Raw genomic sequence first — 15,654 nt, forward strand, 5'->3', positions numbered from 1 at the left:
ACTAGGCGATGTTCTCTTCATAAGCAGAGCGTATCGGCCATTTTCTTTGTTTTTCACCAGGCTGTACATTGAGCAGGACAAATCGCTTTACCACTTGGAAGGTAAAGCTGTATCAGGTTTCCTGCTGTTTGTGTTTTGACAAGTTTCTGTCTGAATATCCAGTGGATCCAATTTGAAAGGGTTCTGCTGTGGACGACTGGTATTAGGTGAAATGTAGTCAGAAATGTCGCTGGCGTTGTGAATTCTGAACAAAAGGAATGTGAAATATGCAACTGATCAGACCCCTCCCCCACCAAGTCTTACCTTTTTTTATGTGATTTCCTACTTGGGACTGTATGATGAGGGGCTGCAGCCAAGAACATAACGATGAGCCCATGAAGTCCTGGGTTTGTTCCATTGTCCTTCTGAAATGAGACATCTGACCCCTGAAGTCATACTTGTGCCCACCCAAGTGGAAGGGAATATGAAAGCCTTCTGTTTTGCGTAGGCTACTATGCAGTAGCCTGGCTCCATGCTTTGGTCCATTGTCTCATCTTGGCTCAGCAGCACAAATAAGGCTTAAAGCACCGAGTTAGCCTCAGTCGCAGCCTTAATAAGCCCTGAAATTTGTAGACGGGCCATCAACTGTAATTCCCCACAGCCTTGTGCTCTGTCAGTGGATAAGGGGCCCATGTCTGTCAGATGTCCAGAAAATCAATTTGCTGCAGTTGTTGCAGGACAGGACAAGTCTACAGTTTTCAGACACTATGGACCTTCTTCACTCTGTTTTAAAATGCAAGCTAGGGCCAAGGCTACACTCTGAACCTCTCCCTGCTTCCCTCCGCAGCACTGCTGTGTGAGCAGTGCCTCTGCGGGGACTGTGGTGCAGGCAGGGATTTTGAGTGCACGGTTAGCAGGAAGACTGCAAATGGGAGTGCTTTGCGCATTACTCCATTCCACCCGGCCCTGATGAGATGTCAGGGGCTTCATTCTTTACCTCAAGCCTTAAGAGGATTTTCCCTCCAATATCCAACTATCTGCTGTTGGAATTCCCGTGTCTTGATTCCCATGAACACCAGGCCCTGTTATTTGCAGCACTCCATTGAGTTTTTACACAGAGTTTTCAGTCATTTAGCAGTCTGTCCTGTCACAAAAACTAACCCCCAACTCCTGCAGTTTAAGACACCTAATTAAGGAAAACAACCTTGAACATACCTGTGGTGTAACAGCCCACTGAGAATATCCAGGGAATGGTCTAACCTAAGCACTGACTGTAATCCCCTTTTCTCCTATCCTGCATATCAGCAATTTACAACTCCTATGACGACATTGTATACATTGAAACCTATGAAGGGTCACTCTTCTTTGTTACTTTTACATTTTAAGGAATAATTGTAATGTAAATGTTTTGCATATCTGACTTTCCTAATCTCCTACTTTGTGTTTCCTCCAGGTCTATATGGGGATAATGACCAGTCCATGGGCGGTGGGTTCCTGGACATCCTGAAGGGAGGCACAGAGCGATTTCTGACCAACATCAAGGATACATCATCCAAGGTTATCCAGTCAGTTGCCAGGTAAGGTCACACACCAGGAGGGTGGGGCGTGACTGCCGTGAAAGCAAGAATGTAGGAGTAAGATGTTCAAGGATTCGGCCTCCAAAGTAAAAGGCACCCTTTTTGTGCTGGGTGAAGTCTGTCTGTCATTTTTTCCCCAGTGTTTAAGGTTTTAGGAGGTTCAAATGCATTTAATGTTCTTTATTTTGTAAAGAAATTGATGATTCTTTTGATTTTGGAAGCTATCTGTGTGCCTCTGTGAGCTCCATCATTCAGTCAAGGCAGCTATTGTTTAATAATCCGTTGCTAAAGAATTTAACCACTACCAGCTACTAGCTTGTGTTGCTGCGCGTAGTTCAGCTATCAGCATGTTGATCTTGCTGTTGAAATATTCAGTGCCTGTTCCAAGGCATTTTCGCCAAAGGTGTTCATTTCTGTGCCCAAGTCTCGGCTTTGATGGTGCGTTAGGCCCAATGCCTTAATTTCACTGAGAACACCTCTCAATCAAAGCCTTGAGATCTATTAAGGCCTTGGGAGCACTTTAATTTCAAATAGAATGCAGAGTTTTGCTTGCTGATGCTGATAGGCATCGCTTGTCAGTAACAGCTGTATAAAAACAAGTATTGTGTATAGAACTGCAGTGAATCCAAATTGAGTCCATTTCAACTGCCTTTTTTCATAACGCTATACAGTCTATAAAATGTATGGTGGTACAGTTATTAAAAGTATTAAAAGTACAGTAATTAAAATCATAACAGCTCAGCATACTGTGAGAGAACACCACTGGTACAGTTACTTGATTTCTAATCTCATGTTGAAAACTTGGATTGCCTAGATGATCTCCATCACCTCTCTCCCTGTTTTTGAGTACAGTGACATTATTAGAGGCAAAGTCCACATACTGTAGGCAGGCCACGTAACAAAGGAACATATGTTTGTTTTATTTGGGAAGGGCACAGACTGTCATGGTACACTGAAGCCAAGGCACTCCCCCAGGTCTCCTTAGCCCCTCGCCATTTGTCTTTGATTTATCAGTTTATCATTTGCCCATTTGTTATGTTATGTTGTTGTTTTTTTTTGTTGTTGTTTCTCCACACCACCTGCACAACCTCTCACGGTCCTTTAACCACACCTTCTTGCAGCCCCAGGTAAATATGGGTGCCACCGTGTGCCTCTGTGTGTGTTCCGTGTGTCTGCTCATTAGGCTAACGAGCTCGGCGTGCCTCAGTAACCCCGGCTTGTTGGTCGTGCTCCCAGCATTACAATTAAAATAGCCACGTAGTAACAGAGATTAGATCTAATCCCTGCCTACTAAAAAAAACTAGCTTCTTGTTTGTATTCTGCATAGCATGTTTGTGTTCCTCAAAATAAAACCATATTGTACATCCAGTCAAGATTCTGTGTGGGGTTCAGTTATGTTAAATAAAAAGAAATGGTTGGAATGTGTCCTGGCTTCTCATGCGTTACATTCTGTATCAAATCCTTTCGCGTGGGGCTGATGCAGTGTTATTGTACTTCTTAAAATTACCAGAAATAATGTGAGGCAGTTCTTATCCAGGGAGTTCTTTCGGGCTTTTTATTATTTGGCGTGAAGAAATGATTACAGTTTTGTCAATTGAAATATTTGAGGCATTGCTTTAGATCATACCAGACTATCACACTCCACATAAAAGCTGATTGCTCACCACTTTTAAGGTGAATCAGTAGATCTGTCTTCTGAACAAGGAATGAAAAACAAGCAGGTCTCAGCTTGGGAAATATCTGAAATAATTTGTTTGAACAGAAGGTAGTGTATATGACCCTGGACATGTAAACTTACATGGTGTACATGTAACACTGAGTGTGTGGTAAGGATGTGATAATGGAACCTTTGTAAGAATGCTGTATGGGGGCTGCTACATTGATACCATTGTCACAGAAATGCTGTGCCAGAAATAACCACCAGCTGCAGGCTGAGCTGATGTGTCGCTCGGTGACTAACTGAGGAACATTTCCATTTTACGGAACAGGGGCGCGTTCCAAAAATTTAGACAACCGTTACTGTGAGAGGGAACATGGGAATAAGAACTCCTCTGTCTGCTGTGATCTTGGACTGATTTTTGTTTTGTTTTTTTTTTTCCCCCCCCTACAGTTACGCCAAAGGCGACCTGGACATTTCCTACATCACCTCTAGAATAGCAGGTGTGTATGTTCACATTTAATCTTGGGTCTTTTTTTCTTTTTAATTCATTTTTGTAATCCATTCATAAATTGATAATTTGACCATTAACTGAAAATGTTAAGATGTGAGGCTTCATTGAGGCAACCATTTGATCAAAGTGGTCATTTGCCTTTAGCCTCAGCTTAGCTCCTTTTTGTGGTGCGTGCATGTCTACGCAGGGGCATATCTGAGTATGCGATGTAGTAGTCTCTTCGTCTTTTCTCGGTACAGTCATGTCTTTCCCCGCGGAAGGGGTCGAGTCAGCAATTAAGAACAATATTGAGGATGTGAGGCTGTTCCTGGACTCGCGGCATGCGGGTCACTATGCTGTTTACAATCTGTCCAGGCGCTCCTACCGGCCCGCGCGATTTCATAACAGGGTAAGGCCAACCGCCAGAGGGGAGCAGTGCCATCATCAAACTCACCTGTTCTCTTTCACTGACACAGCCAGTGGTGCTGTCATTTGACATACTGAAAGCTGGTCCAGCATGTCCTGAAGAGCTAAGTTAATATATATAGTTTTATCGTGTTTATTAACTCCAAACACCTTAGAAGTCTAATTAATTTCTACTTATTTTTCTACTGTGGTTAAATGGGTGGGTGTTTTTGCAAGCTATAGTGAATGTGAAGAAGAAACTTGGACCAGCATCATTTTACAATTAAGATTAATAATCTTAGCAAACCTGTTAGTTTTCTGTCTTGTGTTGTACTCTGCTTCTTATAAGTCGCTTTGGATAAAAGCATCTGCCAAATGAATAAATGTAATGTAATGTAAATGGCACATCAGGGCTTCACCCTCGACCTTGGCACTGAAGGTCAGCCTCTTTCTTCCCTCTTTCTCTGGTTAAGGTTTCAGAATGTGGCTGGCAGGCAAGGAGAGCGCCCAACTTAAGAAACCTGTATAGCATCTGTAAGAGCATGCATCAGTGGCTGAAGCAGGACCAGAGGAACATCTGCATCGTGCACTGCTTGGTGAGCAGCTGTCTGTCTCTGCCATGCCTCCCAACATCTCTCTGTCATGCACTTCCTTTTGCCTTCTTTTGTTACAGTCCTTTGCTATTCATTGACTGAGGTTGAAAGTGATCCCTCATATATTTTTGTATATAATTTTTAATAGTTCAAAGGTGTTTAAATGAAGTTTTGTTGAATGGATTTCAGGGGCCCTTTTTATGTTAAATGTCCATACATAAATATTTAAACATTCAGTCTGATATTGACAGCACCTGGCACACAGGCATGTGGCAAATCTTAGCACCACCCTGCTGTTGCTATGGTTGCAACTCACAAAGGGAGGGGACGTTCTTCTTGTAATATCCTACATAATACAAGTAAAGGAAATAGTTTTCCCAGAGTGTCCTGCATATCTGAACTATCAATCCAAAATGTCGCCAGCCGCTTGTTATCTAAGATGCCTCCTGTTGTCCCCAGGATGGGCGAGCGGCCTCAGCAGTGGCAGTGTGCTCCTTCCTGTGCTTCTGTCGGCTCTTCACCACGGCAGAGGCGGCTGTGTACATGTTTAGCATGAAGCGCTGCCCCCCTGGCATCTCACCCTCCCACAAGAGGTGGGTCTTCTTTTTCAATTAGGCGCATCCTGAAAGCTTGTATTGGACAGGTGGGACATTGGTCTATGTGCTACAACACAGGGGGAGGCCTGTAGTAGTCCCAATTTTGTGTCCTCACCACAGTACCTCTCCTTAATGTAGTCCGGTAGCTGACTCCACATATTTTTTTGACCAACTAGTTAGACCCCCTTTCGGTCTATCAATGTTAAGGCCCTCCTTAAAGATCCTTTGATTATGGATTATGGAAAATAGTACTCTGATTGGGATTCAGCTGAAACTGTTATCACAATTTCAAAATGGTGCTGGTAAGTGTTACAGTAACACCACACAGAGCACAAGTAATCACTGCATAAATTACAGCATTTCCAGTGAAAGGATTATGATGTGGAAAAGGAGGAGGCACAGTCCCGCTAAGCAGTTTCGACATACCAATGACATGATTTACAAACAAATGTGAACAAACAAGATCTGGACTGGGGCAGAGGTCACAGACCCCATTACTAGACTGTAGAGTCCACCCACTCTCCCTTGGGAGCACTGAGGGCATGTTGACTGATTGGCTGGTGGTTCCTTCTCACCCCCCCCCCCCCCCCCCCCCCCCAGGTACATCGAGTACATGTGCGACATGATGGCAGAGGAGCCCATCATCCCCCACAGCAAGCCCATCCTCATCCGTGCCATCGTCATGACGCCTGTCCCACTGTTCAACAAACAGCGCAGTGGGTGCCGGCCCTTCTGCGAGGTGTACGTGGGGGAGGAGCGTGTGGCCACCACCTCCCAGGAGTACGACAAGATGAAGTAGGTCACGTGACGTGCAGCGTCCTGCGGGCCACCGTATGGTGTGCATTGCCATGTTACTTTTTTACTCCTTTGCTGGTGCTGTACAGTGCTACAGGGTTTGCAGTTCGTTCTACTCTGCGTTCCATTTGTTAAGATGATCACAATCTTCAAGTAAGAGGTGGATACATAATGTTCCAAATTCAGCCTGTTGCTGAAGTAAGCTAAAACCTGCTGAACTTAAGGATTTAGATACTAGATTCCCTCCCTGTTCATAACCATGTAACACTGTTCAAAGGGTTCTCGAGAAAAGCCCAGTGGACGAAAGGTCATTTATATAGTTTAACACATGGATGGATTTGTGTAGTTTAATGTATGGATTTGAAGTTCTTCGACACTAATCTTTCCCAGTTGATCAAAATCCTGCCACTGCTCCATTCCCTTTACTGTCACTGTTACATATCTGCTGTCTTTGCCTATCCTCACACTTTGTTATTTGCACTTCTGCAACTGTGTTCAGGCTGTATATAGACTATGACTTCCCAGCCCTAATGCTGGGGCACGACATTGCTTGCTGCTTTTTCGTTCCACTAAAGCCTTTGGCCACATGGTTCAACCAAACCTCCACTGGACTGAAGTAGTTTGTTCTCTTTCCATAGCTTTGAGAGAGTTTTAATGAGAGCTGGAAAACATGCTGGATTGCAGTGCAGAGCTGGAATACTGTACAGAGCCGGAGTTAAGAGTTATAAATGGAGGCTGTTTGTTAAGGGTTGTTCTTTGTTGCAGGGACTTTAAGATGGAGGACGGACGGGCAGAGATTCCTCTAGGTATCACAGTGCAGGGAGATGTGCTCATTGTCATCTACCACGCCCGGTCAACACTGGGGGGCCGTCTTCAGGCTAAGGTATGAACAAGGGATAATGACTCACCTGTAGAATAGCGATACACAACACAAACTTAAAACAAAAAAAAACTTCACTGCCCAGAGCTAAACTAAACTAGGCAGTGATTACTCAAATGTATTTTTGGATGTGTCCAGTTTTGGACCTTTGGAGCTGTTGAACTTTATTCTAAAGTATTCATGTTTTCAGTTGTTTCAGGGGCTTATTTTTCTGTATCCTAAAATGATAGTGTACTATAAACTCAGCTCCTCATCTTATAAATACATGTCGTCTTTGCTGTCCCTGTCATACAGATGGCTTCTATGAAGATGTTCCAGATTCAGTTCCATACAGGATTTGTGCCTCGAAATGCCACCCAGGTCAAGTTTGCAAAGTAAGCACCACCATCCTCAAGAGCAGATTGTTGCCATTCCTGTCACAGCAGATTGAAATCTGGAGTTCTGCAATTGCTTTGGATAGTAGTGCCCCCAGCAGTAATCTGGGTCAGATAATCCAACCCTAATCCTCAGACTGAGCATTTATTTCAGAAATGTGAAACTTCTAGGATCAGTGCTTCGTACATACACAATTTTTTGTCCTACTTCAGAGCTTCAGAAAGTATCCAGTTTTCAGGCCATCCAGGTCACTTTTTGTCAAGTTAATTGGATGAGAATTATCTTGAAAAGTTTTTTTTATTCTGGAACTAGATTCACAAAACTAAAATAAATCATAAGAAGAATCTTTTAAAAATACTTAGTGTTCATAATTTCGGGGCAAAATAATTCAGCCTGATGTACATTAGAGAACAGCCTGATGATGATCTTTTCGTATCAAATTTTTGAAGTTTCTTTTTGTATACAAAGTAATAATGCGTATTTTTTTGTAATCTTACAAAATTAAATATACATGTGACAACACTGCCATTAATCAGTCTATCTCTGACCATTTCACTGTTTGGCTAGACAATTTAGCTTGTTAGTCTAATGAGGGCAGCTAGAGAGAAAGGTGACACATGGCCAAGTAGATATGTTGAGATTGTCAAACCACTATGTTGAATGAACTATGTTGTTTTATTGAAGAGTATGTTACCGATAATTAATGTTATGGTCTCATCTGTTTCCTCAGTCCATGTTTATGTTATTTCTCTGTTTGCTCCTCCAGCTTGGCAGTTTTCAAATGACCTTTTACCCACTGACACAGCCAAGGTTTATTCACATCGCGCTCAAGGGCACAGTGACCTTATCTCAAATGAGTGCCGTGACTCAAACCTCACAACCACTTTGAGTCCGGTGCCCGAACCCCCTACTTAATACAAGGTCCTCAAGTGTGAACCTTTTCTCTTTTACAACCAGGTATGACCTGGATGCCTGTGACATCCAGGAGAAGTACCCTGATCTCTTTCAAGTCAATCTTGAGGTGGAGGTGGAACCCCGAGATCGCCCAAGCAATAAGACCCCGCCTTGGGAGAACTTTGCCACCAAGGGCCTCAATCCCAAAATCCTCTTCTCCAGCCGTGATGAACAGCAGGAGATTCTCACCAAATTTGGTGGGTTTTCACGTCAGTTGTTCAATCTGTCTGTCATAAACATTGTTTGATATGTAACACAAGCTGCTGCTTCCTTATTTAGCTAGCTACATAATATGGGTGTTTTGGCAAACTGTAGTATTTTAATTCAGGGGTGCCTTGATTATAAATGGACTATGCTCTAATAAACCCATATTTCTTATCAGACAAATAAATCATTTATCTCTTGGTGAGACAGCTTGATGAGGCAGCTAATGAGTTATAAAAGGGTTTGTGAAAGTTTGTACAATTGCTTGGCATTGTTGCATCGGTTGTGGCATCGGTACATTTAGAAAATCCTGTTGTATGTAATTCTGTTTAATTTAATTTGTCTTCAGTGACTCTCCTGAAACTATCTATCGGAAATATGATTAAGTAGCCACGATCTTAAGGGTATACTGTTTAATTTTACACTAATTTAATTATACGCTATTCAGTTAATTTCGGTTTTAGTCACCTCACTTTACGTTGCTATGCGAGTCACCTGAGTTCCGACTTAATGCCGACTTCTTGGGCGGTCCTTTATGACGTCGCCGAGCAACCCGAAACCAGCAGTTTTTAATAGTAATTTAAGAAAGAATGAAATCACACGCATAAATATACGGTTGAGGTGGTGAAAACCAGTGTACAGATAAATGTGTGGTTAATCATACAAGTAAAAATGTAATAAAAACATCCATGAGAAAATCCACTGATACGAAAAAAAACATTGAAGTTCAGACAGGCTTCAAAGACAGGTGTGACATTATACCACTAATGTTACGGGTGACTACTTTACGAGCCGCAATTTTTTCTTTATTATGAATCTTCAGACAGTAGACCATTAGTCGGTTAGTTATCAGCTTTTTATATGGTGTGTTCATAATGAAATGCGATATAGGTGACATTCAGTTATAATTTGGCTCAGAAATCTCTTATACCCAATCAAACAGGTATTTAGAAGTGTGGTTACATTAGAGGTGGACGTTACGTGAGCATTGAATTTTATGGAAATCAGACTGGTATTTAATTTACCGTTAGGGGTGCACCGAGTTATCTGCAACGTAAACAGCCACGAAGCCGAGCATAAAACTCTGCCTGAAGCCGGAAATGATTATGCCATTTCCAGGGCGATTCGTGTCGGCTTTACTTTGTGTAGCGACGATATATCTCGACGGTATGCTTAAAAATATTTTAGAGACTAAGGTGCGTAAATATTATATGTGTCCTGGCAACTTTGCATCTCATTCCTCTTGTAAATGAAATTAAACCTTCGGCAAACCGGTGCGCCGTGCAGTCACGGTATACGGAAGAATTATGGATTGTGTAGGCTAGCAAGGAAGAAACTGAATAATTTTCCGTCGTTCAAATACCTAGATCGATTGCCAGAAATTCTCAGTACTCTTTGCTGTATATACTCTGTTTTCGTCATTAATGTCAGCGCACTAAGGGATCGAACACCCGCAGTGAGCAAAATCCACTCAACAAGTCTAAGCAGTTTATGTGCCAGAATAACGAAAAAGTGAAACAGTGAAACTATAGAGAGATTCCGACCGTGATGGAGCGTTTTACTGATCACATCACGCTTCTTCACGAGTCTTTTTCGCTGAACAATAAAATGAAGTCATTATACAAGCTTTTTGGATAAGCTCACTGTCATCGGTTGATCATCGACCGTGTGTGAACAGATATGTTGTCACAGATATTGGGTTCATTGATCACAAGCTGGCTGGTGGAACCTCTGTCCTGACTTAATTTTTATTAATCAATACTTGCAATCCATAGTAATCATTTGTTGTGGTCAGAAATACTGGTGCACTGCTGTTACCTGGGGAGGTTTGGAGGCTGGGGAGTGTGTGTGAATCATTCAGCTGATGCTTCTTCCCCTTCAGGCAAACCAGAGCTCCCACGGCAGCCTGGGTCCACCGCCTTCTACGACGCAGAGTCACCCCATTCAGACCAAACTGCGGAGGGCTCCACAACTGAGCCTGAATCCCCACAGAGCACTGACACCAACGCTAACAACTTCTTCCAGACCCTGGACTGGGATGGTGAGACGCTGCACGCTTTGAACACTTATACTTGTTTTCAAAACTGAATGAGTGTTCAGTAAATAGTAGCTGAGTTTTATGCACTTCTTTTTATTTTTCCAGGACATTCTGGATGAAATTAGACCCATTTTAGCAGGACTAAGATTAGCAGGACTAATTTTGCTGTATGGCAAATAGCTCATACAGCAAAATTTCCCTTTTTGATGATGATTATCAAATTTTAGAAACATGTTTGTTAGTCATAGTTATCTTAGCCATTATCATATCCATTTTTGCCTAACTAGATTTCCACTTACTTTTAGACTTCATAATGTTGAATACAAATGATAGATTTTATAGAAGCGGTCAGATAAAAGCTCTTGACGTTTTCCTTTATATCAGCTACCTGTAAATCTTGTTTAGCATTTATGGATGCTGTATTATGTTGCCAAGCTGCATGTCACTTGTGAGACTGTGGTTTGTGTTTTATGTGATGTATGGTGTATGAAACTGCACTGAATGTTTGGAGAAGCCTGGTTTTTGGTGTACCTCAAAGGTAATCATTTTATAGGTATCCATAATTAGATAGGTTGCAAAGTCTTCAAAGTTAGTTGTGTCCGTACAGGTTACCTGTCTTTTAAATCTTAACCATCACAGCACCTGAGGACTCCAGTTCCTGGTCCAGATTTGTGGACATATTTGTTGGCATAGTGACTGGCCAGAAGTCACCCTAGATTTGAATCTCTGTGGTGATGGCTGAATTTTCCCCCACCCACCCCTCTGCAGATGGTAGCGGGCGTCAGGATGTTCCCGATGGGCAGGCATGCCCCGGAATGATGGAGGATCAAGATGACCTGAGTGATCCCTCTGAGGAGGAGTCTTATTCTGCGGGCGGGGGGCGGGGTGGGCCCAAGCACAGCGAGGACAGTGAGCCCTTCTCCCGGGAGCCCAGCGAACCCCTCTTCGACGCAGAGTTTCAGAGCCCGCCCCAGGAGAGCCAGTCCAGCGACAGCGTGGACCTGCTGGGGCTGAACTCGGATCCTGTCGACACGCCCGCCCCTGCGCCCCCTGCTGGAGGAGGGATGAAGTCCTCTTCCAGCAACAGCGACCTGCTCAACGACCTCTTCGCCCCTGCTCCCAGTGCCCGACAGAACAGCACCGACGACCTGATCGGAGGTGGGGTGGATGAAGACCTGTTCTTCAGTGGCCCCTCTGGGAGCACCCAGGGTCCCCCAACAGCTGCACCAGCCTCCTCTGCCCACAAGTGTAAGCAGATACTCCTGTCAAATTGGGGGCCTTTTACAGAAATGCATGCAGAAATACAGACAATTGTACCACACCGTCATAGAAATAAAGAAAAAAGAAAAAATGCATTTTATAATATTAGGAGTGCCTTGCCTTGTCACTACACATCCAGCACTACACAGATTTGCAGGTCTCCTCAACTAATGTTAATTAGCACTGAGTGGATAATGGAGCATTGAATTCCTTTATGTAGTTGAAATTGGGTTGGAAATAATGCCTTCTGTCTAGTAGTCCTCCAGGAATGTTGTCCACTGAAGTAAATGAGCTTCTCAGTTTGTTACATACTGCTGTTGAAGTGACACAGCTTTGGCTGAAAAAAATATTTTGGCTCTGACTGTATTTCTCTGTACCCCTCCTTACCTACAGCCAATGACTTCTTTGACCCATTTGGGATGGGTTCAGCAGGCGCCCCTCCACGTCAGCAGTCTGGCCCGGACTTGTTTGGTGACCTCCTCAGTGCTGACAGTGCTGCTCCTAGCTTCCCAACGCCACCTCCCACCTCCAACTCCAGCTTCTTCAACCTCAGTACGTGGCTCCACACAGCAGTAAAAACAAAAACATAGTCGCATCCTTTCATTAGATCAAAACATTTCTTGAGGGAATGCATTTACAGTTCTGTAGTATGAAAAATTCTGAATTATAAGTAAGCATTGCAATAATTGCTCTCATGGGATATCCCCATACCATTATGACTGAAACATCTTATGACTGACTTATGAGATAAAAAGAATATATCGTTTATATCATGGTGAGTGAGAAAACAGATATTGAGCAGTAGCAATTACCTTAATACCTTATCATTTGAGGAAAATGACATGAGTTTTACAAAGGCTTTTATTTTATGTAGATCTCACTGCGCTTTCACTTTTTGTGCAATTAGTCTTCCACCAATCTAGCCAATTGTGCTGCAGGGTGGAAAGTCACTTGATATGGGATTGTCTCTGTCCTGTTAGAGTCACTGGCTTTTAGGTTCTGGGGACATGACATGAGGCCTGTGTATTTTGCCTCACAGATAAGCTCGCAAGCGAGCCCTCAAAGATGACCTCCTCGGCCAGCCAGCCTGACCTGCTGGGGGGCTGGGACAACTGGGCCACCAGCAGTAGCGCTGGGGGAATGCAGGCCCCCAGCAAGCCTGCGTTTGCAGGTAAGCACTCCGGTTTACCCACCACTGAGTTATACTCATACAGGGTCCTAGGCTAGGAAAAGAAGTGTCTACAGTGACCTGGAACTGTCACTGTAGATGATATTTGGTATGTGACAAGTATATGCTGTGGCATCTATGCAGCAGTGGTTAGGAAACTGAACATTTTATCAAATGGTTTCAAGTTTGAATCTATGGTGCAAAAGAGGTTCTTAATCTAAATCTTTTTAATACCCCACGAATTTGAATAAATGTGCTGGATAAATGTGTATTATAAGCAAGTAAATAATATAAAATTTGCTGGGTTGTACAGCTGTATCTCTCAGTCACTGATTCAGATTAAGATTCAGGTTGACAGCATGAATCACAACAGAAACTGAAAAGTCCAGGCTACTGTAGAAAGAACACTTCCTTGTAAAACCTTTTTATAATCTGACCCTCAGCTCCGGGTATCTCCTCCATCTCCAAGACAAAGTCACAGAGCTTTGACCCCTTCGCTGACCTGGGTAACTTGGGACCCACCCTGACAGGTAAAGATGTGTTACATTTCTGTCTGTGGTGCTGTGTGCATGTCCAATGAGAAGACTGTTAGAAATCACACATCATGCATCTAACACATAGAGGTACCTGAGAGATTTATAAATGTGAAGGGCAAATATTAAAATCCAGACAGAAAAAGATGAGCACCATATGATTTAAGATTTAAGACCGATTCTAGAGTTATTTGTTTTTACAAGTTCAGTTGCATTGCTGAATGGGGAAAATGGGTTCTGTCATAAGCAGTCATTGAAATAACAAATATGAGGGAAGGAATTTAGAGATTTGAAATTAGATTTAGTTGATATTAGACATTTTCTTGACATTAAAGTAAATTGTACTTCACAAAACAGACTGGATTTGCAGTCATTAAGGATTTTTCATTCATTATGTAATTAATTTCGGTTTTTCTAATAGCATTTGTGTTATGAAGCATTAAATAAACATAAAAAATAAGCACATTCAGAAAATTACTACATGTTTTTACATTTAAACAAGTTAGGTGGTAATTTATGTCATAAAATTGCAGTGGAAACTACAAAATTGTTTCCAGACAGATAATGTATTCAAGAGAAGAATGAGGAGGGCAGAAGATTGTCTAATGTTGGCTGTGATCAAATTCAATTCAGATTTGTATGCATAAAGCGTAACCATTTGGTTTAAAATTGCACATACATGCTACCTTGAGTCCAAAGACAACATTGAATGCAGCTTGAACTGTGTATGTGCCCTAAAGCAGCAAAAGTATTTTTTCTTGATTTTAGGTTCTTCTAGTGGAGGTTTCTCAGGCTTCAACACCAAGGCAGCCCAGCCCAGCAAGAGCGGTGGCCAGTGGCAGCCTGGATGCCCTCCGGCAGCCCAGAGCAAACCCTGGGCACAACCGAGCGCCCCTCCTAAACCACAGCCCTCCAAGCCACCCCCTCAGACTAAGCCCAACTACAACCTCAACTTCAGTGTGATAGGGGGGCGTGAAGAGCGAGGGGTCAGGGGCCCTGGCTTTGGTGAGGATCCTGTCCTGCTGATATCTGACTGGCTAACACATAGTGTTCCAACAGTCTTGCAGTGCCCTTGTGGGAGTTTGCTTTAGCATCTTCTTTCTTTAAATTGCTGTTTTACTTTGGCTTTCTTTGTGGTGACCTTCTCACATAGGACCGAAGCCCAAAGTGAAGGAGGACGACTTTGAGGACCTCCTGTCCAGTCAGGGTTTTGCATCCAAGCCAGACCGGAAGGGCCCAAGGACTATTGCTGAAATGCGGAAACAGGAACTCTCCAAAGACATGGACCCCCTCAAACTGCAGGTCAGTGTCAATGGACAGAGGGGGGGGATTTCATTTGTATTTGTACATTATGAATATTACACAAATATGCTTATGTTTACAAATGAATTACTCAAGAATATTACGTTACATATATGAATATTACTTATGATAAAAACACTTGGAAAAGCACCACTGACTGTCTCACGGTTAGGATCATTTAAATGTCTACCTGAAATGCCGTTTTTACCTTCTCTCAAAACTGACAGTAGAGGTGTTCTGTTACCTGGCAAAGAGTGAGGAGATCCCTCACAGCTGCGGTTGAAACATTGAAACAGTAAAAATGTGGAGACACTGTGGTAAAATTGTATATGAGACACAATTGCTTGATAAAAATGAGTAAGAAAATTTTGGCCACCACCGACAGGGGGAAAAAAATGAATTTCCCATCAAAGCCTATGAGGTCATCTTAATGAATCTCACTGCTGTCAGAATCTCAAAACCGAGCCACCTTGTAACTGAATGTCTTAGCAGTTGAGTTCTAGGCCACCTGCACAGTACCATGCTCTCCTTTAAGGCTCTTATGATTCAGCATGTGGGTGAGGTTTTGATATAGATGACTGAGAGTGCTTGCGTTTTCTCTCCCCCCATGGCAGATCCTGGAGTGGATTGAGGGGAAGGAGCGGAACATTCGGGCCCTTCTCTCGACATTACACACCGTGCTCTGGGAGGGCGAGACGCGATGGAAGCCTGTGGGCATGGCTGACCTCGTCACCCCGGACCAGGTCAAGAAGTTCTATAGGAAAGCAGTGCTGGTGGTTCACCCTGACAAGGTAACAGTGACAACACTCAAGCAGATGTAGGAATGACTTCACATACCACTTCGA

The 15,654-nt window shown here is 43.1% G+C and overlaps 1 protein-coding gene across 2 annotated transcripts in view; it reads left to right on the forward strand.

The window, feature by feature from the left end:
* The window catches only part of gak (cyclin G associated kinase), a 34,533-nt gene that overhangs the window by 16,961 nt on the left and 1,918 nt on the right, over positions 1–15,654 (forward strand). Inside the window, exons 11-28 of one of the 2 annotated variants that reach the window (XM_036526351.1) lie at positions 1,433–1,556; positions 2,678–2,683; positions 3,667–3,716; positions 3,967–4,115; positions 4,585–4,707; positions 5,164–5,297; positions 5,901–6,095; positions 6,861–6,978; positions 7,270–7,349; positions 8,308–8,501; positions 10,391–10,549; positions 11,315–11,794; positions 12,200–12,358; positions 12,846–12,977; positions 13,418–13,504; positions 14,276–14,512; positions 14,661–14,809; positions 15,424–15,600. In XM_036526351.1, coding sequence (XP_036382244.1) covers positions 1,433–1,556; positions 2,678–2,683; positions 3,667–3,716; positions 3,967–4,115; positions 4,585–4,707; positions 5,164–5,297; positions 5,901–6,095; positions 6,861–6,978; positions 7,270–7,349; positions 8,308–8,501; positions 10,391–10,549; positions 11,315–11,794; positions 12,200–12,358; positions 12,846–12,977; positions 13,418–13,504; positions 14,276–14,512; positions 14,661–14,809; positions 15,424–15,600 — 2,753 coding nt within the window. The remainder of the gene's footprint in view (positions 1–1,432; positions 1,557–2,677; positions 2,684–3,666; positions 3,717–3,966; positions 4,116–4,584; positions 4,708–5,163; positions 5,298–5,900; positions 6,096–6,860; positions 6,979–7,269; positions 7,350–8,307; positions 8,502–10,390; positions 10,550–11,314; positions 11,795–12,199; positions 12,359–12,845; positions 12,978–13,417; positions 13,505–14,275; positions 14,513–14,660; positions 14,810–15,423; positions 15,601–15,654) is intronic. The other variant, XM_036526352.1, reaches the window with a different exon arrangement.

Source organism: Megalops cyprinoides, chromosome 4 (assembly GCF_013368585.1).
Source record: "Megalops cyprinoides isolate fMegCyp1 chromosome 4, fMegCyp1.pri, whole genome shotgun sequence".
Taxonomy (NCBI): Eukaryota; Metazoa; Chordata; class Actinopteri; order Elopiformes; family Megalopidae; genus Megalops; species Megalops cyprinoides.